Source organism: Vigna angularis, chromosome 1 (assembly GCF_016808095.1).
Source record: "Vigna angularis cultivar LongXiaoDou No.4 chromosome 1, ASM1680809v1, whole genome shotgun sequence".
NCBI lineage: Eukaryota > Viridiplantae > Streptophyta > Magnoliopsida > Fabales > Fabaceae > Vigna > Vigna angularis.
Window position 1 is genome coordinate 45,114,408 of NC_068970.1, and position 24,467 is coordinate 45,138,874.

At 36.1% G+C, this 24,467-nt stretch overlaps 1 protein-coding gene across 1 annotated transcript in view; it reads right to left on the reverse strand.

Annotated features, from left to right (window-relative positions):
- Nucleotides 1–21,076, reverse strand: part of LOC108347862 (uncharacterized) — a 39,724-nt gene extending 18,648 nt beyond the window's left edge. Inside the window, exons 1-7 of the mRNA XM_017587308.2 lie at nucleotides 20,923–21,076; nucleotides 20,437–20,610; nucleotides 20,282–20,337; nucleotides 19,500–19,565; nucleotides 19,283–19,390; nucleotides 4,714–4,780; nucleotides 4,411–4,495 (exon numbers count right to left, since the gene is read on the reverse strand). Coding sequence (XP_017442797.1) covers nucleotides 4,411–4,495; nucleotides 4,714–4,780; nucleotides 19,283–19,390; nucleotides 19,500–19,565; nucleotides 20,282–20,337; nucleotides 20,437–20,610; nucleotides 20,923–20,964 — 598 coding nt within the window. The 5' untranslated portion in view covers nucleotides 20,965–21,076. The remainder of the gene's footprint in view (nucleotides 1–4,410; nucleotides 4,496–4,713; nucleotides 4,781–19,282; nucleotides 19,391–19,499; nucleotides 19,566–20,281; nucleotides 20,338–20,436; nucleotides 20,611–20,922) is intronic.
- Nucleotides 21,077–24,467: the final 3,391 nt, after the last annotated feature.

Sequence of the window (24,467 nt, forward strand, 5' to 3'; positions counted from 1 at the left end):
CCGTGGAGTTAACTGGAACTATTCCTGTGCTCTAGATACTATGTGAGAAATAGAGAAGATTGGGAGAAAATATCCCTTGTGTGTTTAGCCTACACATAGGGTAGTTTATTTATATTGTAAGATATGGGCCAATGCCCTTAATACAGAATAGACTAAGCCCAAATAACAGAAACACACATCTTAACATCTAACAATCTCTTTAACACATCTCCCCTAGTGTTTGGCTGTGTATGTTTTGTTCATGACATGTCTCCATGGTTATCAAACTCTCGAGTTAATTACGTTTCCGGATATGGCTTCCGAGTTAACTCGGAAGTACACTCGTTTTCTGTGTAAACTCGGTAAAATCGACTGTGAAATCGGTAGGATTGTGTAGAATCGTGAGTTTGGAGCGATTCGGCGAGCTTGAAACGGGGAAAAATTTAAGAAAAAATGAGGTCGTTTGGGGTTTAGGGTTTCATGACCTGATTGTCACTATCTCTCGTACCCCTCTGTCTCTGTCCATGGCCATCGCCATCACCTTGCCTCCTTCAAGTCGTCGTTGCGTATGCTCGATCGCACTCCGTTCATGCTCCATTTGCGTTCCGTTCGTGCTCATCGTCATGTTTGTTTCGCGCCTACCATGACGCTCGCCGCTGCTTATACTTGTCTCGTCTCTTTCCAACTGCGTCACTCACAGTTGAGTGAAGTTATTTTTTTTTAACAGTCGTGAGCTGAACACTGTTTTGGTTTGTAATAGGTAAAAGAAATTGTTTTTCTAAACAATAAAACCTAAGTCCTTGCCACTTTACAATTCCTTTTTTATTATATATTTAATGAAATGCATCAAAATTAATGACAATAATCCAAGTATTTATGCTTTACAATATTTATTTCTCTGAACAATATATCTATAAATTTTATTTATTTTAAGTTATATAATTTTGTAGACTTATTTGAATTAAGATATTATTTATATAATTTTTTTTCATCTAAAGTAAACTCTTCCGAGTTTATGAGTCGAGTTTATTCGACTCTCACGAGTTTACGTAAACTCTCGAGTTTGATAACCTTACTCCAGGACTAGACAAACTCTCTGCTTGCACTCTCAAATGTGTTTTCTTAGGCTATTCTCGACTCCAAAAAGGATATCGGTGTTACTCTCATGGAACTAAGAAGTATTACATGTCTGCCAATGTCAGATTCTTTGAACAAACTCCTTACTTCACTTCATCTATTCAAGATGTTTCTATCCTCCAACAGGTCATTCCTATTCTAGTGACTGAGTCAAATAGCTCCACTATTTCTCATTCCAAGTCTTGATCACTGCACCCTTTTCTCCATTTACTGAGATCATCCCGCACAGGGCCCCAAAGGAAGCATTCAAGTCTCTGGGTATTGTGATGCAGATTGGGCAGTTTCGCCTATTGATAGAGTGTCTACTACAGGATATTATGTTTTTCTGGGAGAAAACATTATTTCATGGAAACGTAAGAAACAGAATGTAGTAGCTCGATTAAAAGTTGAAGTCGAGTATAGGGCAATGGCTTTACTAACATGGGAACTTATATGGGTGAGACAATTCCTTCAAGAGCTTAACTTTTGTGACATCCATACTATGAAGATGTATTACAATAATTAAGTTGTTCTCCACATTGCATCAAATCCAATGTTTCACGAGAGGACTAAACATATGAAAATTGATTGTCATTTTGTCCATGAAAAGTTGTTGACTAAAGAAATATGTACTGAGTTAGTTGAGTCAAACGATCAACTAGCAGATGTGTTGATCAAGTCATTAAGGGGTCCTCGAATTGAGTTTATTTGTTCCAAGCTTGGTACATACAATTTGTATGCTCCAGCTTGAGGAGGAGTGTTACAATATTTATCCTATTTATCATCATTATATTGTGTCTAGTATATATATAGTAGTACCTAGGTTTGTAGCTAGGGTTACGCTATTTATCATATACTTTTGTATCATAACTTTCTTATATATAGAATGAGAGTGAGAGGGATCTTTCAAGTCCTCGAGAATTATTTTATAGTTTCAATCTCAAGTGGATTCAAAGGGGATTTGCAGCAACCCTTTTTTATCTCAATTTCATATATAAAAGTCCTCTTTGAAGAAGAAATGTTGAAAACAACAATCACAATGCAAATGCTAAACCTCTTGTAATCTTGAGCAATTATTAGCCTTGTATTTGTGAGGAAGAACATTGTTCATGCTCGAGAACAACCAAAAATAGTTTAATCATTGGGTATTCGTCTTAGGACATTACCCTCTTTAAATTAGTAGATCACACCCTTTGTAATCAAAGTAGTTTAGCTTGGAGTGACCGAGTCCAAAGAATATTTATGTCTTAGCCAAGAGCAGGTGTGGTTCAAAGAATACTCATACTTAGTGACCATGTCCAAACAATACTTTTGGTTTTTACTGGCTACGTTCAAAATAATACTCAAGTTTAATACTTTTGGTTTTTGCCAAGACCGGCTACGTTCCAAATAATACTTAAGTTTAACTTGAAGAGGTTGGATTCCCAAGAATACTTAGGTTGAATTAGGAGTCCAACTCAGTTTTAGTCAAGAGTGGTTGTGTCCAAAGAATATTCATTGTTTAGCTAGAAGTGGCAGGTTCAAATAATACTTGTATCTTGCAGCTGTAGTCTGCCTTAGTGGAACTTGATCATGTTGATCAACAATTAGACATAGTCTGGGTTTATCAAATGAATCAGGATAAAAATACCTTGTGTAAATCTTCTAATCACTAATCATTTTCACATCACATGGTCTTAAACTGTAACTAATATTTAAATGAGAGATTTTAGAAAACAATCTTTGAAAGGTTTTTTAGATAGTGCATCTATCACCTTGAAGTTACGTCTACTCTTCATCAGGCACAGTTCTTAAGAAAACTTTCTTCACACTTAATATTAAACTTCATCTATTAACGCCTATCAAACAAAGCTTTTTAAAATGTTTTTGATAATTCCTAAAACACAATTCAACCCTCCTTGCATTTTTTGCTTGTTTTCACATTAGGAAAGATATCAAAGAAAGTAAGAGAAGAGAAAACATCATCTGTCCATTAAAAGAACATTCTTGAATCTTTTCATAATGAATTCAAGTAAGTTCTTGAGCCCTTTAATAGAAAGAATAGAGATAAGAAATAGAACACACTAAAAAATATGTAGTCTAAGATTTCACAGCATAATTTTCTTTATGAACTAAAAAGAAATTACATGTTAGAGTAATTTAATTATCTAATGCTTTGCACCAAACAAATTGAAGGCCTAATTCTCTCACAAAATAACAAGATCCTTTCTCCCTCTTAGTCCCTCATTTTATAGGAAACACGCCCTATTCTTCTAATTATCCCTACCCAGTGATTTGAATAATCCAACCTAGTTAACTCATATTGTAACTACCTACTAAACTATTGAGTAAATAACTAAAATGTGACCTCTAATTCAGGCTAGCAAACTGATATATTATAACTAGCTATTAAACTAATGGGCAACTAACATACATGTGACCTCTAATGGATACCAGTGTACGCTCATTCTTTGAGATCATTTGCCTACAATGAGATGTGAGAGAAGCTTAAAATAGCAAATGGTGTAGATTAAAATTAAATTCAAGTCATGCAATCAATGGTTTTAATCCAAATCACCCATGTTGTATCAAATAGTTGTTTTGAGCTGTTGAAAGTCCCACATCGACTAGAGATAAGGTCAATTTATAATATATAACTGCGTGCAAACCTCACCTTACAAGCCGATTTTGTGGGGTTGAGTTAGGCTTAAAGTCCACTTCTTAACATGGTATCAAAGTCAAGTTAGAGCCTATCCTAACGATGTTTGTTGGGCATGTTGTTTCACCCGTTGTTGGGCCACTATCGAACCATCCATTAATGTCTAGTCTCACGCTCGAGATGTATATACCTCAGCGTGAGGGGGTGTATTGAAAATCTCACATCGACTAGAGATAAGGCCAATTTATAGTATGTAAATGAGTGTAAACCTCACCTTACAAGCCGTTTTTGTGGAATTGAGTTAGGTTTAAAGTCTACTTCTTAATATGAACTTCTTTGATTGATATTAGACCTTTCTTTTAAGATATATATGCTACATACGCCATTCTATATCTATTTGGCTATGTAAATCAGAGGACAATCGTCTTGAACAAAAACCTTTCCAAACCAAGAAGGGAGTATGTCAATTGGCAGTTTAGAATGTAGTTATCATCGTAATTTTTTAAAAAAATAGTTAGCTGTACCGTCTTCCAGACAGATTATTCTATTTCCTTTAGAAAAAATAACATACACTGCAATTATAAAAATAAACACTTTCATGTTTCATACGATACCTAGATAAAGATTTACAAAACAAATAATCTAAAAAAGAAGAGGGAGAAAGTTAAGAAACATGCCTCGCCATTTGCTAACTACAGATGATGCTGAAATATTAAAAAAGGTAGTCTTGCACTCTGTCGCAACTGCCTTAGCAAGCATTGTCTGCAACAATCAAACCAAAAGTTAGGAAGTTATTAATAATTCAAAAAGGAAAAAAAAAATCTGCTCGATCAAAACATGAAAGTAAGACCGCTGAATATTTCTTCCAATACAAATTACTTTTGAATTTTATCAGCACACACATTAACATTCACTTACAATTTTAGAATGGCACTAGGAGGCAATCTAGTGAATGTTAATGATGGAATAACAATACAAACCTTTCCTGTTCCTGGTGGTCCAAAGAGGAGGATGCCCTTCCATGGTGATAACAGACCAGTGAAGTACCTAGAAAAAGGAGAAAAAGATTCGCTTGACCATGAAAATATTTTACTCATATCTCTAGTTCTCTAGTACACTTTATATGCATGTGTAGGAAATCTATTAGTTAACCATTTCAAAAAACAATATATTAATATAGCCATTTTAGCAAGACAGGGAACTTAGAATATGATCTCAAATTCCCAAAAAACAAACTAACAAACACATGTGGTCCAAATTTCAAAATAACAAATCTAGAGTATCTGTCATTTTCAAACAAGCAGCACCCGAAACATGTGAATTAGCTAGACCTCTTTCTGTTCCCTTATTCAAGGACTTTAAAATGAGGATTTTTTTTTCTAACAAAGAAAGAATTATATTAAGAAAAAAAATAATGTAAACACTACGATATTATCTATCAACAGATCTCTTTTATTAATTACGTCCACCTTAACATTCTCATTTATGCTACTCCTTTTTTTTCTTGTGTTGTCCCTTTAAAGATCAGTATTCACTGTCATAGAGTATACTTGGTTTGTAGTCATCAATAAATCTTCCTTTTAAGTTTGATAGCCAGGTACTTTAGAGTCACAAATAACCCCTGATGTAGTTTCCCATTTTTATATCTTCATTAATTTCTCCATCATGTCATTATTGAAACCTGATACTTAAACTTAGAAAAACCATTTTCCTCTTACTTGCTGAAAAAATTGCAAAGCTTATTGTGTCGTACTCCAACCCATGAGAAACCATTTGATTCCAAAATCTAACTTCAAAGCTTGAGTTTAGAGTTAAATTCTTAGATTCATATCATCAGCAAAAATATGCCTTTAGAGATTATCTTTTATATGTCCAAGACACAAAATCCTTCTTGAGAAAATATCCAAAAAGAAGGAGAATAAGAAATCATCCAAGAGCTACATTTGCACATAAAAGATGTTAAACTATGGGATTGCCCAGCACAACTACACTGATAACAATTCTGGAAATAAATCTGTAGTCCAAATAGGTGGTAACACGGGCTACTTCCCTGCGTAGGAGTTTCAACCTTTCACACTGCAGGAACAACAAATCACAAATGCCCCCTAACTGCTCTAGTTTCCTATATCTATATTCCACAAATAACTGTTAGTGCATACAATGATAACTGCCCCACAACGAATAAAAACCACTCAATAACTGTCACAAAACAAATAATCAAGCCTTAAGAATCTTATCATTTAGTCCTTCTAATGTACACCTCTAATGGTTGTCCAACTTAAATTGTACTATCAAATTATATGACCTTTTGGTAAATCACAACATTAAAGCAAACATAAATAAAACCCATCAAGGCACTAGGCAGTCCAAAGAAATAACACTCCCAGAAAAGGTGCAAAGTGAGAAGCTTCAGCTAAAAAACACTGGTATTTCAATAGAAACCTAGGAAAGGAATCACACTTCCATAAACCCTAACTTCAATTTTTCTCGTGCATGCTACAACCTATAAGGCAAGTTATTCAATCTACAATGTGGAGTGGCAAGTTGGTAATGGAGAAACCACTATTAAAAAACATGAATTTGTTTTCCAAAGTAAAATTATGTATGATTTAGCCCATTCAGATAGTGAAGGAAAATAGATGTATAAATAATTCAAAACATTGAAATTCCAGTTGTTTATAGGTAAGTGTTAGAATAGGTATTAAATACAGGTAGGATAAGTGTTAGAATAGGTATTAAATATAGGTAGGAAGTAGTTGTATTGGGAAACTGCTATATGAGTTGTATCTATCTTTGTACCTTGGACTCTAGTTTGATCTTTGCTCTTCCCCATACTCATTGTATCAGAACTCTATCAATATAAGTACGAGAACATATGAGAGGAGTGATCAATCTCTCTCAAATTCATTATCTATTCTTTTATATTTTTCTCAAATTGGAATCAAAGTAGGTCAATCCTACTCTCCTTGCCTCTGTCTAACAAAGGAGTTGCCATCTAGTTACTATTTATGTCATCCGCAAGTGTATTGATGTTATTCCCCTAAGACTAAAAAATATTACATGTCTTTAAGTATCGCACGATAGGTCCAACAAACAACAAATATCGATAGGATAGGCTCAAACTCATGACTCTAATACTATGTTAAGAAGTGAACCGGCTTATAAGGTACTGTATGCACTCATTTATATACTATAAACTTGTCTTATCTCTAATCAATGTGGGATCTCTAATAAAACCATATAACAATCCTTTTCCAAGAACTCCTTTAATGTACCTTAACATATGGACTGCATTTCAATGATCTTCACATGGGGAATTACGAAATTCACTTATCACACTGACTGCAAAGGAAATGTGTTACGTATCCAAGTCGGAGACGTAATACTTAAGATTGAAACTGTAAAATAATTCTAGAGGGCTTGATTGATCCCTCTCACAATCTTCTATTTATAAGAATAAATTGATACACAAATACATGATAAATAGGGTAACCCTAGACACAATATAATCATGATAAATAGGGTAATCCTAGACATAATATAATCATGATAAATAGGGTAACCCTTGACACACTATAATGATGATAAAATAGGATAAATATCCTAACACTCCCCCTCAAGCTGGAGCATACAAATTGTATGTACCAAGCTTGGAACAAATAAACTCAATCCGAGGACCCCTTAATGACTTGGTCAATACATCTGCGAGTTGATCGTTTGACCCAATAAACTCAGTACATATTTCTTTGGTCAACAACTTTTCACGAACAAAATGACAATCAATTTCTATATGTTTAGTCCTCTCGTGAAACACTGGATTTGATGCAATGTGGAGAGCAGCTTGATTGTCGCAATACATCTTCATAGTATGGATGTCACAAAATTTAACCTCTTGAAGGAATTGTTTCACCCATATAAGTTCACATGTTAGTGATGCCATTGCCCTATACTCGGCTTCCGCGGTTGATCGAGCTACTACATTCTGTTTCTTACTTTTCCATGAAATAATGTTTCCTCCCAGAAAAACACAATATCCTGTTGTAGACCGTCTATCAATAGGTGAACCTGCCCAATCTGCATCACAATACCCAGAGACATGAATGCTTCCTTTATCTTCATATAACAATCCTTGCCCGGGAGCCTTCTTTACATACCTTAGAATGCGAATGAGAGCATTCCAATGGTCAATACATGGAGCCTGCATGAACTGACTAACCACTCCAACTGCAAAGGATAGATCTGGCCTTGTAATAGTGAGATAAATCAGTTTGCCAACCAGCCTCCTATACCTCTCTGGATCGGAGAATAATTCACCTTCTTCTGTCCTTAATTTCTGGTTTGGGTCCATGGGACTGTCTACCGGTCTACAATCAATCATGCCTGTTTCTTGTAATATATCAAGAGCATACTTCCTTTGGGAGATTACAACTCCATCTTTTGATTGCGCTACTTCAATGCCTAAGAAATATTTGAGACTTCCAAGATCCTTGGTTTGAAAATGTCTACACAAGTACTCTTTTAGTTGAGATATTCCAACAGCATCATTTCCTGTAATGACAATATCATCAACATATACTATTAAGTAAACACATTTCCCGAGAGAAGAATGACAATAAAAAACTGAATGGTCTGCTTCACTGCGTTTTAGCCCAAATTTTTGAACAATGGAGCTAAACTTTCCAAACCAAGCACGTGGGGATTGCTTGAGGCCATATAGAGATCGATGCAATTTGCATACCATACCAGACTCCCCCTGAGCAACAAACCCTGGAGGTTGCTCCATATAAACTTCTTCCTCAAGATCACCATGTAGGAAGGCATTCTTGATATCCAATTGATGAAGTGGCCAGTGACGAATGGCTGCCATGGCAAAGAAGAGACGAATAGTAGTCATCTTGGCTACAGGAGAGAAAGTGTCACAATAATCAAGACCATAAACCTGAGTGTAACCTTTTGCAACAAGCCGAGCTTTGAGCCGATCAATTTCACCATCAGGGCCAACTTTAACTGCATACACCCATCGACAACCAACCGCCTTTTTTCCTGGGGGAAGGGGCACCAGCTCCCAAGTATTACTGTGGTCAAGAGCCTGCATTTCTGCAATCATAGCTTGTCGCCATCCAGGATGATCAAGTGCTTCTTTCACATTCTTGGGTATAACAACAGAGGACACTGAGGATAAAAGAGAAAAATAGGAGGGCGACAATCGATGATAGCTTAGAAAATTATAAATGGGATGAGGGTTCCGAGTGGAACGAGTACCTTTTCTGAGGGCAATAGGCCATGCTGAATCATTTGCACCAGGAGGCGTGGGAGGAGGTGACGAGGGAGAAGAATCTGAAGTAGGAGATTCACCATTGTCTTGGGGAGGTGGACTATCCATTGGGGCCCTGTGTGGGATGATCTCAGTATGTGGAGAAACAGGTGTAGAAGGATTGTGATCATGACTGGGAATGACAGAGACAGTGGAGCTATTTGACTCAACCATTGGAATAGGAAGGACCTGCTGGAGGATAGAAACATCCTGAACAGATGGAGAGAAGTAAGGAGTCTGTTCAAAGAATGTGACATTGGCAGACATGTAATACTTCTTAGTTTCAGGAGAGTAACACCGATATCCTTTTTGAAGTCGAGAATAGCCTAAGAAGACACATTTGAGAGCGCGAGCGGAGAGTTTGTCTAGACCTGGAGACATGTCATGAACAAAACATACACAGCCAAACACTCGGGGAGATGTATGAAAGAGAGGATCATTAGGAAACAAAATGGAGAAAGGGACTTTATTATCAAGAGAGGAGGAGGGCATCCTATTAATAAGATAACATGCAGTTAAGATGGCATCCCCCCAGTGATGGACAGGAATATGGGCACCAAGCAAAAGGGTACGAGCAGTTTCAACCAAGTGTCTATTTTTTCGTTCTGCTATACCATTTTGCTGTGGTGTATGAGGACAAGTAGACTGATGTAAGATACCATGGGAACTCAAGATGGCAGAAAAGGAGGATGAAAAATACTCTTTGGCATTATCACTTCTTAATATTTTGATTACTTGACCAAATTGATTCTTGATTTCATTCAAAAAGGATGTAAAGATAGCTAACAATTCAGAACGATTTTTCATAAGATAAACCCAAGTACATCTTGAATATTCATCAATAAAGGTAACAAAATAGCTATAACCAAAGGAGGAGATACGACTAGGTCCCCATATATCAGAATGGATGATGGAAAAACTAGAATTACATATTGATTGAGACCTTTTAGGAAAGGAAGATCTAACATGTTTTCCTAATTGACATGACTCACATTCTAAGGTTTGGAGACCACTAAGTTCAGGACACATCTTTTTTAATTTGGACAAATGAGGATGGCCAAGTCGATCATGTAGCACTTTAGGATTAAGAGCAGCAACACAAGACACCCTTGGACGAGATCCAAAATGGTATAATCCGCCAGCTTCATATCCTTCTCCAATCTGTCTCCCCGAACCACGCTCCTGTATAACAAAAGATTTATGATCAAAGGTTATTGAACAATTTAACATTTTAGTCAACTGGCTTAAGGAAATTAAATTAAAAGGACAATTAGGGACAAAAAGGACTGAGTTGAGATTGAGGGAGGGAGACAAAGAAACATGACCGACTCCTTTGGAAGAAGTTTTAGATCCATTTGCAAGGGTTATGAAATGAGGTTTTTCTCGAAAGGAAATAGATGAGAACAAAGAGGTATTACCAGAAATGTGATCAGAAGCACCTGAGTCAATTACCCATGAATTTTGACATTCCATAGATTGAGAAACGCAGGCTGTTGATGTATTGGGAGATTGAGATGGTTGTGCCAAGCTGTTAGACTTTAACCTTAAATACTCTTGATATTCATCCTCAGAAAACATAGAAGTAGAGGTTTCAGTTTTCAAAGTGGAAGTTTCAGTCTTCGAAATATTGGCGGTTTTGGAAGGGAAACCATGTAAGGAGTAGCAATTCTCTTGAGTATGACCCATCCTTTTACAATATGTGCATTGAGTACGTCCCCGACCTCCTCGTCCTCCTCCTCTAGTGCCACGTCCTCCTCTTCCTCGTGTGGCAACCATGACAGATGGTTCCACTAGTTCATGCGCTTCTTGAGTTTGAGATACCGGGACACGCAGAAGGCGAGTGGTCAATGTTTCCATAGAGGGGACCTCATGACTAGTTAGAAGTTGATCTCTGAGATGATCAAAATCGGGATGTAGGGCACGAAGGATCAACACCATGTAGAATTTGTCTAGTTTCTTTTTTATATCCTCTAATGGATCTACTTCCAAAAACATCCTAAGTTCTTCGACAGCAGATTGGGCTTCAGTCATGAAGGACACCATATCATGGTCTGCCATTTTAAGAGATGCAAGTTTATTCGTAGTGTCATAGAGACGTTGAATATCGTTGGCATAAATGCTTTGGGCTTTCTTCCAAAAGGAGTGACAAGTTTTGAAAGCCCTCAAAGATACAAAAAGTTTGGGTTCCACTGATTGCCATAACAGGGCACACAACTGGAAATCTGCTTGTTTCCACTGATCAGCTTTTTCAGTAGGCACATGGCTTCCATCTCGCTCAAGGTGGTCATAATGCCCTTGGCCAAGGAACCACATTTCAACGGCAGCAGACCATGATAGATAATTTTTTCCATTTAGCTTCTCGGAGGTAATTGATGGACTTCCAGAGAAGGAAAGAGTACTGCCAGACGCCATTTCTGAAGAAGACGAATAGTACTAACGAAGAACAAGAAAACCCTAAGGGTTTAGACGAAGGAAACTTTGACAGTGATGGACGACGGTGGCCGGCAATGGCGGGCGGTGGCCGGCGGTGACGGTGGCCGGACGGTGGCCGGACGGTGGCCGAAGACGGTGGCCGGAGACGGTGGCCGGACGGTGGCCGGCGACGGCCGACGGTGGCCGACGGTTGACGGTGGCCGGCGGCGGGCAGCGGCGGGCAGCGGCGGGCGACAAAGAACTGTGGCGCCGGACAAATATATATTACGAGACAGAAACCAGAGCGGGATCGACCCGCTCTGATACCAACTTAAGATTGAAACTGTAAAATAATTCTAGAGGGCTTGATTGATCCCTCTCACAATCTTCTATTTATAAGAATAAATTGATACACAAATACATGATAAATAGGGTAACCCTAGACACAATATAATCATGATAAATAGGGTAATCCTAGACATAATATAATCATGATAAATAGGGTAACCCTTGACACACTATAATGATGATAAAATAGGATAAATATCCTAACAGTAATAAACACGATCACAATAGGTAGAAAAGACAATGAACGAATGATAGTGGACGAACGAATCTCTTTTATTGATGGTAATATCTGAATAAACAAAAGTAAACAATAATTGGGAGCATAACCTCCTTCAATTACTTGGGAGCATAACCTCTCTCACAGGATGCATAGTCGCTATCAACCAAACTCAATAATCAAAAGCATACCTTTAACCCTAGACTCTCCCTTTATTTATACTAATTATTTCCTAAATAAAATATTTCCCTAGAATAAAATATGAATATTGTTCTAAATAAAATATTTCCCTGTAATAAAATCTTTCCGTAGAATAAAATATGAATATTGTTCTAAATAAAATATTTCCCTAAGATATATTCTTATTTACTATAATTATTTCTAAATATTTCCCACCTATCCTAACTGTTGTCCTAGTTAGGATAGTCACTCTTCAACCGATCGGGTCCAGCACCCGTTCGGCTTTGCTTCTCCTACACCCTACCGTCTAGCTCCAGCTCTTCACCGCCTTCCACCGTTCGGTCTGACCTTTCCATGCCTTCCACCGTTCGGCTTGACCTCTCCCCGCCTTCCACTTTTCGGCTTGCTTCCCCTTCCCTCCTACCGTTTGGCTCCCTTCTATCCTATTACCCAGTATCCTATCAAAATGTAAGGACAAGTAACTATAAGATAATTTAATTTTCCAACTAGTCTTCTATATTGCTTGGGATTTGACATAAGCTCCCCCTGTTTGGTATAAGTTTAGTATTAGGATCCATGGGTGTGTCAATAGATTTTGAATGCATCAACCCACTTATCAACTCAGTTTCCTTCAAAATATTTGTTAGAATATGTTTTATTAACTGTATTATTTTTGTTAGAATATGTGTTTTTATTAGTTGGATTGTTTCCCTATTTAGCATATTATAATTATAATGTATGATGGGGATATCCTTGAATCATAGGGATTCGGTTGTCTAGGTGCTATTATTATACTTCCTAAAATAGTTTTCTAGCCTTATTGAATGATTCTACCCTAAATTATAAGATGGCATCAAAGCTCTTAAATTCTGGAAGCCGCCTCTGACTACGCCACCAAAACCCTAGACGGCAACCTTCATTGTTGCCACCATCTCTTTCAAGACAACCTTCATCGTTGTCGCAAACCAAACCCTAGACGACAGCCATCATTGTTGTCCACCATCCCTTTGAGGGCAGCCTTAATTGTTGTCAATAGTATTTTTTTAGGGTGGTCACCCTTCGTTGTTGTTATGATTTGCAGTGTTTCGTTGCAGTCACAACAATCAAATACCTATTCACTGCATTACAATCATTGTATTGCATGGACATGGAAGAACAAATTGCTAAAGTGGTCAATACTGCATCACAGAACACTCAAGGACAACTGCAAAACCTCAACACTGCCTACCGATTGAATGGAAAGAATTATTTGAAATAGGCCTAGCTTGTTCGCAGATCTTTGAAAGGTAAAGGGAAAGCTAACCACTTGACTAAAGATGCTCCTAAAGAAGATCCCAAATTTACAAAAATGGGATGAAGAGGACTCTATGATCATGGCATGGCTATGGAACTCCATGATTCCGAAAATCACTTATACTTACATGTTTTTTAATTCTACAAAGGAGATTTGGAATGCCATGGAGCAGTCATACTCCAAAGCTAAAGATGCTAGTCAAATATATGATGTGAAGGTGAAGACTGTCGCTACAAAACAAGAAAACAAGATAGTTACAGAGTACACCAATCAACTCAAATCATTGTGGATGGAATTAGACCATTACATGGTCATAAAAGCCAAGTGCTCAGATGATTCAGCAATGCTCAATGAGTATATTAAGCAAGATAGAGTCTATGATTTCTTGATGGGGCTTAACTCTAATTTTGATCAAATGAGAGTCCAAGAGACCCTTGTGAAAATCCAAAAGCTACCTTTGTGAAAAGTCACCTAGGCTTTTCTATTTTCCTGGCTGTTTCTTTGTCCCTTGATAAGAAATGGCGTCTGGAAGTGTCATTCAAATCTCTGGAAGTCTCTCAATTACTTCCAAGAAGCTAAATGGCAAAAATTATGTATCTTGGCTTGCTGTCGTCGAACTTGGTTTCTTGGCCAAGGACATTATGATCACCTTGAGCAAGATGGTAGCCATGTACCTGCTGAAAAAGTGTATTAGCGGAAACAAGCAGATTTCTAGTTGTGTGCCCTATTATGGGAATTAGTGGAACCAAGACTTGTCTCTCTTACAACTTTCAAAACTTGTCACTCCTTTTGGAAGAAAGCTCAAAGTATTTATGCCAACAATATTCAATGTCTCTGAATGGCAAACAAGCTTGCATCTCTTAAAATGGCATATCATGATATGGTGTCCTTCATGACTAAAGCACAATCTGTTATCAAAGAACTGAGGATGTTTTTGGAAGTGGACCCTTTGGACGATATCAAGAAGAAACTAGACAAATATTACATGGTGTTGATCTTTTGTGCTCTACATCAAGAATTTAATCATATTAGAGATCAACTTCTAACCAGTCATGAGGTTCCTTCCATGGAAACCTTGACCACAAGCCTTATTCGTGTCCCAGTGCCTCAAACTCAAGAAGCTCAAACTCAAGAAGCTCATGCCACACGAGGAAAAGGAGGACGTGGCACCAGAGAAGGAGGACAAGGAGGTCGAGGATGTCCTCAATGCACATATTGTAAAAGGATGGATCACACAAGAAAATTGCTACTCCTTGCATGGTCTTCCTTCCAAAACCGCCATATCTCAAAAGCTGAAACTACCAATTCCAAGTTCACTGAGGATGAATATCAAGAGTATCTACGATTGAAGACTAACAGCTTGGCACAAACATCTCAATCTCCCAGTACATCAACAGCCTGCATTTCTCAATCCATGGGAGGTCAAAATTCTTGAAGTCTATCCTTTTGGTCCTTAATTGTCCTTTCAATTTAATTTCCTTAAGCCAGTTACGCAAAATGTTAAATTTTTAATAACTTTCGATCACAAATCTTTTGTTATACAGGAGCGTGATTCGTGGAGACAGATTGGAGAAGGATATGAATTTGGAGGATTATACCATTTTGAATCTCATCCAAGGGTGTCCTTTGTTGCTGCTCCTAGTCCTAAAATGTCAAAACTAAAAAAATGTGTCTGAACTTAATGCTCTCCAGACCTTATAATGTGAGTCATGTCACCTAGATAAACATGTTAGATCTACCTTTCCTAAAAGGTCTCAATCAATGTCTAATTCTAGTTTTCGATTATCCATTCTGATATCTAGGGACCTAGTCATGTCTCTTCTTTTGGTTTTAGGTATTTTGTTACTTTCATGGATGAATATTCAAGATGTACTTGGGTTTATCTTATGAAAGATTGCTCTGAATTGTTATCCATCTTTACATCTTTTTTAATGAAATCAAGAATCAATTTGGTCAAGTAATCAAAATCTTAAGTCACAATGTCAAAGTGTACTTCTCATCCACCTTTTCTGCAATCTTGACTTCCCATTATATACTACATCAGTCCACTTGTCCTCATACACAACAACCAAATGGTATAGCAGAAAGGAAAAACAAACACTCGATTGAAACTGCTCGTACCTTTTTGCTTGGTGTCCATATTCCTATCCATCACTCGAAGATGCCATCTTAATTGCATGTTTTCTTATTAATATGATGTCCTCCTCCTCTCTCAATCATAAAGTCTCTTTCTCCATTCTCTTTCCAAACGATCCTCTCTTTCACACATCTCCCCGAGTTTTTGATTATGCATGTTTTGCTCTATTTCTTGGGTAAGAGTAAAGGCAGGAGGCAATAACTCATTAAATTCATGAAAAAGAGCATGAATCTTACCCATATAATCAGACATAGAGTCCTGATGCCGAGGAGCAACAACATTGAAAAGATCATGACAAACACCATATAAACACTGAGTATAATTGGTGTATAATAATTTGGTCTATAATAATTTGGTCTATTCTGAAACTTCAAAACATGTGTCATAGGAACAAAAAATTTGTTTTAAAGAGTGCAGGGTACCCTTGATAAGGACATAATTGAGCATATTTTTTAATCCAACATGTAATCTCAATAGAATCAATATCAATCACTTTTAGCATAACATGATAAACATACCCCTGACTCTTAAGCCAAAGTCTAATGTCTGATACCAAGTCACATAATTAGAGTCACCTAAGTTATCAACAAACAAGTGCACATTGACATTGATAGTATATATGGACGAGTCAGACACAGTGGTGGCAAAAGAGAGATTAGAAGAGACAGTATAGAAGAAGAAGCCATAGATGAACTGGAGAGAGAAACCTTAAAAATCCAAGTTTTTCCAATCAAGGCAACAAGACCAAATTTGGAAAGAAGAGAAAGAGGTGATCAAGCGTCGATGGTCGTTGTCCAAGAGGAGCAAAGACGCGCGCCACCACAAGCGGTAGAAAAGTGCAGGTACGTGACTTTGAGAGGCGTGTGACGGCGTGTGAGAGCTCCAATGAAGCCCTCGTTGATGACACGGTGGTCACCTAGCCGAGACGATCAAAATCGTGTGGACACTGATTTGAACTGGAACTCCGATGACATTTACGGTGATGGGTGACGACAACAACAGTTGCAATGGTAGCAGTGATGAAAATTTTTCTAAAAAAATACCTTAGGCTCTACATACAAACATAGTGAAAAATAGGTTTGGGATTAATCTCCCTTGTGTAAAAAATACACATAGGATACAATATTTATAATAAATGTGTTAAGAAGTGGACTTTAAGCTTAACTCAACCCCACAAAACCGGCTTGTAAAGTGAGGTTTGCACCCACTTATATACTATAAATTGACCTTATCTCTAGTTGATGTGGAACTTCCAACACACCCCCTCACGCCGAGGTATATACAATTTGAGCGTGGGACTAGCCATTAATGGGTGGTCCAATAACGGCATGATAACGGATGGAACAATATGTCCAACATACAACAAATATCGTTAGGATAGGTTCTAACCTGGCTCTAATACCATGTTAAGAAGTGGACTTTAAGCCTAACTCAACCCCACAAAACTGCTTTTAAGGTGAGGTTTGCACCCACTTATATACTATAAATTGGCCTTATCTCTAGTCGATATGGGACTTCCAACAAAATGAAATATAGACTAAGCCCAAAATACAAATAAAGAATAATAACAAAGTAGTTGAAGATAAAAGATAAAGATAAGATATCTATCAAAGATATATAATAATATAATATATGTAACAATTTGGATGAAACTTGAGTCAATGTATATGGTTAAGTTTTTGGCACATAGACTCTATCTCAAGTAACAATTGTACTCGTTCAAGACAACTCAGACAAGAATGATGGTGGAAAGGATGACAGGTTTTAATAAGATTTAGGAAGACATGGAGAACATTGAGATGAAGCTTGAGGATGAGGGTAAGGTTTTACTTCTTCTTAACCCATTACCTAGGACGTACGAACATTTTAAAGACACTTTACTGCTTGGAAACTAGCAAATGATTACTCTGGAGGAGGTAAAAACATCGACAAGGACTAAAGACTAAAGAGATTCAGAAGATTCAAGAATGTAAAGAAGAGGGTAATGGGTTGAGTCTAAATGTGTCTAAGTTGAAGAGAAAGAAAGAAAAGGAGTTTAGAGAAAGAAAGTTTAGTGATACTCACCAGATGATTTGGTCAATTTTGAGTGTTATAACTGGCACAAGAAAGTTAATAGATCTCCCACCACTGAAACCAATTCAAAGCTTTACCTTCTAAAGTAATCAAGACACAGCCTGCATACTTTCTTCCATAATCACATCCTTCAATCGAATATTCCACTCAATCGATTGGTCCATCCATAAGCCTCCTCTTCTGCAAAAACAGGGATGTCCAATTTCCTTCATCTTGAGGAAGACATCATTTTCCCTTGATCATGCTCTCCTCTCCCCCTATTGCTTTCGTTTATGATAGAAATATCGTCAAGCGTTTTTCTTATTGACGACATTTTCTTATTGATAAGATAAAGGGATTGGAGTTTTGTGATCACTACGTACAAGGAAAGTCTCATAGATTGAAGTTTCAGATTGGTAAGCATGCGTCTAGTAGACCCTTTGAGTATGCTCAAGCAAACCAAAGGGATCCAACATGAGCTCAAACTCAGGTTGAAAGATCTTATTTTCACACTATTATAGATGATTATTGAAGGGTGTGGATTTACATCTTAAAAAGACTAAAACTTTTCAGAGGTTAAGGGGTGGCTCACCATGGTGATTAATCAGCAGGGAACCAAGTTGGAAGTGTTGAGTACAACAATGGACTAGAGTTTGTTTCAAACGAATTCAATGACTCTAGCAAGGCAGGAGGTATAAAGAGGCAAAAGACAGTTGCAAGCACATCACATCACAACAAAATGGGTTGGTTGGCTGAGAGGATGAACAAAATCATTTTGGAAAGGGTGAGATTGCCTAAGTCCTTCTAAGGGAAAGCTACAAAGACTGCCATCTATTTGATAAGAAAGAGTTCATCATCTACTCTAAACAATAAGACTCATATAGAAGTATTGAGTGGAAAGACTACAAATTATGAGAATTTAAGGGTGTTTGGCACATTGACATTTGAACATATTAAGAAGGATAAACTGAAGGCATGGGCTGTGAGATGTATCTTCATTGTCTCTAAATAATGCATAGCAAACAATACACTAAAGAACTTAGTCAGACAGTTAGACTATTTGATGTAAGGGAATAGTATAACATGTGGTTGTGGTAGTGGTACTACAAACAATCTAGTGATTTTCTGTTATTCCTATAGTTTAGGTTCTATATATAGAGACTGTTATGAGATAAGATAAGACACTGAATTTTGTTAGAACCTTCCAAGATCAATAAAAGTGTTTATTTCAATCTTGTTCTTGTGTGTTGCGTTATTACTGTTAAGAACCCAACAACAGGCATGAACAATCTAGATAAAATATTGGTTCAAGATATTTCTCACAAAAAACTGAATCACCATACAATTAAACTAAATCACCATACAATAAAACTAAATCAATAAAAGGTTAGTATTAACATTATTGTTACCCTTTCTTTCATCTTAAATTAAAAACACTAGTTTATTCATTCATCAATGTAAATGACCAGCAACATCCAATGAAAAGATCTCATTTACAACATACACAAAATTATCTTGACAAGCAGTCAAACAAAATGGTTGTCAACACCTCTAAGGAATGTTAGATGTAGAAAAATTGCAATAGGGATACCTACTTGGGATACTTAATTGGCATCACAACAGCCTCTTTCAGCAAACGTTTGGCATTCTCTAAGCCCTTGATACTTTCCCACGATACATCTGGACTTCCACGAATGATATCCCTGCAACAATATGATGGGCGATGAAAATTTTGACCAACAAACAGGTAACTACTCCAAATAGTCAGCATTTGTATAAAAATTGTTAGAAAGGTTGATAGAGAAAATATACCTACTTAGGCTCTCTGCTAAAGTTCGCATTTCTGCAGACTCAAAAGGTGGAAGCAAAGACTTATGCCTGAAAATGTTAGGGATAATTATCTGAGAGTTGCAGATGAATAAATTTTCTATCTTCCATATTTTCTAAGTTATCAGTAATTCTAAGAGTGAATAAATTCTTTATCTTCTATATGGTCCCACAGAATCACAAAACTCATAAGTTGATAATACTAAAGGTTGAAATTGTGAGCAAGGATCAAAGGATCAATATCAATCGTGATTCATTAAACAACAGAAAATATCAATTGTGATTTCTAGAAGATATAAAACTGTATATTATTGTCAACTTCTCTTTACTTGGTAGCAAATTCACTATCTTCCACATAGTCTACTAGAACAGAAGAATTCAATAAATGATATTACTAACTGTTGCAATTGTGAGAAAATATAAAATTATCAATTTTAGTAATGGCTGTTAAAGTATGCTTATGATATTGTCCGTTTGTTTCCTTTAGGTGAGGCGAGAGCCTCAAAGGTACGGACTACGCATAAAAGTCAGCAAATTCAAAATGCAATGAAAGAAAACAGAAACTTCATTGTCTGTTTGTCGAATGATCCTGAATGTCTATTTTTTTAGTATCTAGGACTTTAATCATAACTGAACTAATATGTTACTCGATCAATTACGAAAGGCATCGTATCTGTTTCTGATACGATTGACTTTAAACATTTTTAAGTGAATATGTGCCAACAACAGAATCCAATAACACAACGTGATGGTTCAGAAAATCATACGGCCTTTCATCCATATTAACCGGCGAAAATCCATTTGAGTGTATCTGGTTCTGCCCCTGAAACACAAAATCAACATGACGAAACACCTCAGCGAAATTTTAAGGAGTGATGAATGACCGGTTACACAAGAAACATGCATGTCTCAAACATAGTACCTCAGTTCGAAACTGCTCATAGACAGCCATTTCCGATGCCTTTTTTGCATGTGGATTGCCATTGGACACAATGCCCAATGAACCTCCATTACTTACCACCGCTTCATCAGCAGTCTTGCCATTCTTCTCAGCCTTCTTCCTACCAAACTTAGCATCATAATAAAATTTGAAGTCCTGAAGATCCAACATTAAAATTACGTACAACTCTTGGTAACAACAAAAGTAAAATTCAGTCCACCACAAAATCAACAAAACCAAACAGACCAAAAAAATATACAAAAACACACAATCTATCTAGGCAAAGTAAAATTCCCGTGACATTATTCAAGCTAGTGAGAAAACAAATCGGAGCAACTATAAGAATCCGTTATAGATTGATCAACGAAACGCGATGCAAATGTCGTAGTAAGAAAAATGAATAACAAAGAATCTTAGAATCGCAATTAGTTTTGCGAGGAGAGGGAGAGAGAAGAGAAAGTAAAAAACCTGGAAAGACCAGCGCGTGGGCATGGGATCGTCGGCCATCATAGAGAGAGAGTGAAAGAAGTGTTTCTCTCTCTAGAATGGATCACCAGCGAGGCAAGGCTGCACTCTCTCTGGCTCTCTTGGGAGAGTGTGAGGAACAGCCAGAAAATCTATATATAAATTACACAGACTATAATTTATAGGTATAATATGCAAGAATTGAGAGAACTTAAATCACGTGTGGAGCAAAAGTCATTAATGTGATTAAATGGTCTTATTTCCGATATACCTAATTCCTTTATTAAATTTTAAATTTTTAATTTATTATTTTATCACCTACTGGCCAATTTTTAACCACTGCATGGCAAATTTCATGCCTCCAGATAATAATTATCTTAGATAATCATTTTCATTTATTAAAAATCATAAATATGATTAATTAGTGAACATGTTCAAGCGTTTTCACTTTCTCTTTGAATGCTATAAATTAGAGTCAGCAAAAATAAAATACATCATTCATTTTACCATTTATATATGTTCACTCTGTTTGAAAATAAAAATTTATAATATAATAACCAGTTAATGAATGGATGAATTCAAATCCACAAATTATTTGAGATTATGTACCTTAACATTAAAAGTTAAATAGGAAATAGTGACTTGAATATTTTTCATTAAAATATTGATGTAAATATAACTTTTTTATAATATCAGTCATTTTGTAATTCACAAAAGAAATACATATCGTTTAATATTGGTAATCTTGAATAGGTTAAGTTTAGGCTTTGAATATCTTATTTTCAGGATACTACTCTGCATTATTATATATTCATTTATTTTGTAAATACTTTCTTAAATTGACACTGATATGCGTCTTTTGTCCCGTCATATATAAAATTGTAACCTTTTAAAAATAAGCACTCAATATGTTAGCATCATCCAAACTCATTAAGGAAACCAAAAGTATGTGTCTTTTGTCCTACCATATACACATTGTGACCTCCCAAATTCAAACATTTTAAACTCATTACATGAAAATACAAATGTAATATAATAAGTACTGATTATCAAAGAGCATCATAGTTAGAAATAAACTAAATAACATGAATAAAAATTAATGAAGAGGATTTGTTCGGAAAAATATAAATTAACGAAGAGGATGCATATGTAAGTGAAAATAAATTAAATTACATAAATATATAAATTAATAAAGAGGCCATTTACATAACTAGAAATAAATTAAATGATATAAATATAAAATAATAAAAATAATTCGTATATAACTAAAAATAAATTAAATAATATAAATATAAACTAATAAAGAGAAATAATACTTTACTGAAAATAAATTAAAAGATAAAAATATAACATACAAAAAAACGAATTGATATTACTATAATAAATTAAATAATAAAAACAAAAAAAATTACAACAGTATGTAACTCAAAAATAAATAAAATATTAAGAAAGCACACAACAATTTATTAAGATTAATATAATAAGAGTTTTAACTTTACTTTTTATAATAACCTACAAAACAGAGTTGATAATTTTAAAATTTAAAATAATGAGACTAAATATTTTAAAGTTAAAATAATTCAATAAAATAAATAGATTTTCTTAAACTCGTCTCACATTGATCACTTCTTTATAACTATTTCTCTTAACTTCCTCTCATTTCTTTTTAAGGATTCTAACTCTTCAATCATCTGATTGATGATTTAGAAGCTCTTAGGAGATTACGGCAAAGTAATTTTCACATCTATCTGATCAATTTTTAGAATAGAGCAAATAAGTTTCATCTCTTTTTTTTCTTTCATTTCTAAATTGAAGTTTCATGAAGCGATTCTTCATCGCATGCGTTCTTTGATTTCTATTCCTTATTCTCTTACAATTTGTGGTCCAAAGGACTCATTCCATTCTCAATTAGGCTTTTTGTAGGTATTTCTAGAGTTCCTTATACTCTAAGCAAAGGGGTCTGCATTTTAAAGCTCAAATGTTGGTATAAGGTAAGGGAAGCTAGATGTCTAAGTCTAAATTGATAGTGTTTTGTAAGTTTGGTTGTTATATGTTTATTAATGGTTTAATAGGTTCGGAGATCCCTATATTTGCAGGTTCGTTTCAATTGGGTCCTCCAATTTTGGAAGTGATCAATTGGATCCCTAATTTGGTCAATTTGATTCAATAATAGCATTTTCGTTAAATACAGTTAACGACGTTAACCTTTTTAAGCTGAGACATCCAGGTGGCACCGTATAGGTAGATTTTTAACATTTTTAATTGTTAAATATATTAATTGTTTAACATAATTTAATATGTTTAATAATTTCTCTACCAGATTCCTCCTGAATATGGCACCTTGAAGCACCTCCAGTACCTCGCCGTCTCCAGCAACGAGCTCACGGGAAACATCCCTTCGGAGCTTGGAAACCTCCCCACGCTTCACGAGCTCTACTGTGGAAACCTCACTCTTCCTCTTCCAAATCCCCTTCTGACTTCAAACCTTCCTCACATTCTTCTTCTTTTCCATTCTAATCATATTATTTTTATTTTTCTCAACAGTAGTCGTCACCTAGTCCGCGGCGGGCGTCGCTTTCTCTTGGGAGGAGGTTGTCCAGCGTGCTCAAGGTATCGCCGGTGGTGGTGGACTCCATTGTCGTCGGGATCTCGAAGGTCTCTGATGCGCTGGTTGGGTCCAAGAGTGCGAGAAAGAATTGGGATGAGCAACCCCCGGCCACGCCGATTGAAACTGAACACAAAGAAAAGGGTGGTTCTAATTTTGCAAAGAAATCCAATTTTGCAGCTATGGGTATCACCATTCATGAAAAGGGTGGTTCTAATTTTGCAGAGAAATCCACCCTCACACATCTTAGCCGCTTCCTGTGCCCCCACTACAAGAAAAACTCTAGAACCTTGAGCCCTTGTACCCTTTCTGGTTCCTCTCTTCGGCCTCCATACCTACACCACACAGAACAACAAAACCGCTCATCAAGCTTCAGTTTTTCACCATACAGAAAAAGGGGGTTTGTGTTCTCGGACTCCATGCAATGTTGACCACTCAAACCCTTCTCTGCACGAGAGAACACAATTTTGACAATCTTGGAGCACAAAGAGAAACCAGAAACATCAGTCAGTTCCAACAACGAGATTGGAGTTGGGTGTGGGAGGGTGAGAAGAACGTTTCCCAAAGAGAGGAGAAGGTGAGGAAGAGGAAGGGGAAGTGGAGAAGGTGGTTTCCACACAACGAGATATTTCTAATTATATATTATTAATTGTTTAACATAATTTAATAGGTTTAATAATTTCTAATTATATTTTCATTTATTAATATATTTAAAAATTAAAAATACGGTGTCACCTGTAAGATCCTTGAAAATATTTGTAAGTTAAATGCTAAAAAAAATGATGAATAGTAAATTGTGAATAGTAAATTGTGAATAGTAAAAAGTGAATAGTAAAAAAAAATAATAATAAATAATATTTGGAAAGGATAAGTGTTCCACGTAGCTTTGAGATCAGAATTCATCAAATTGCAAATAAAAAATTATTTTTGTAATAGTAAAATG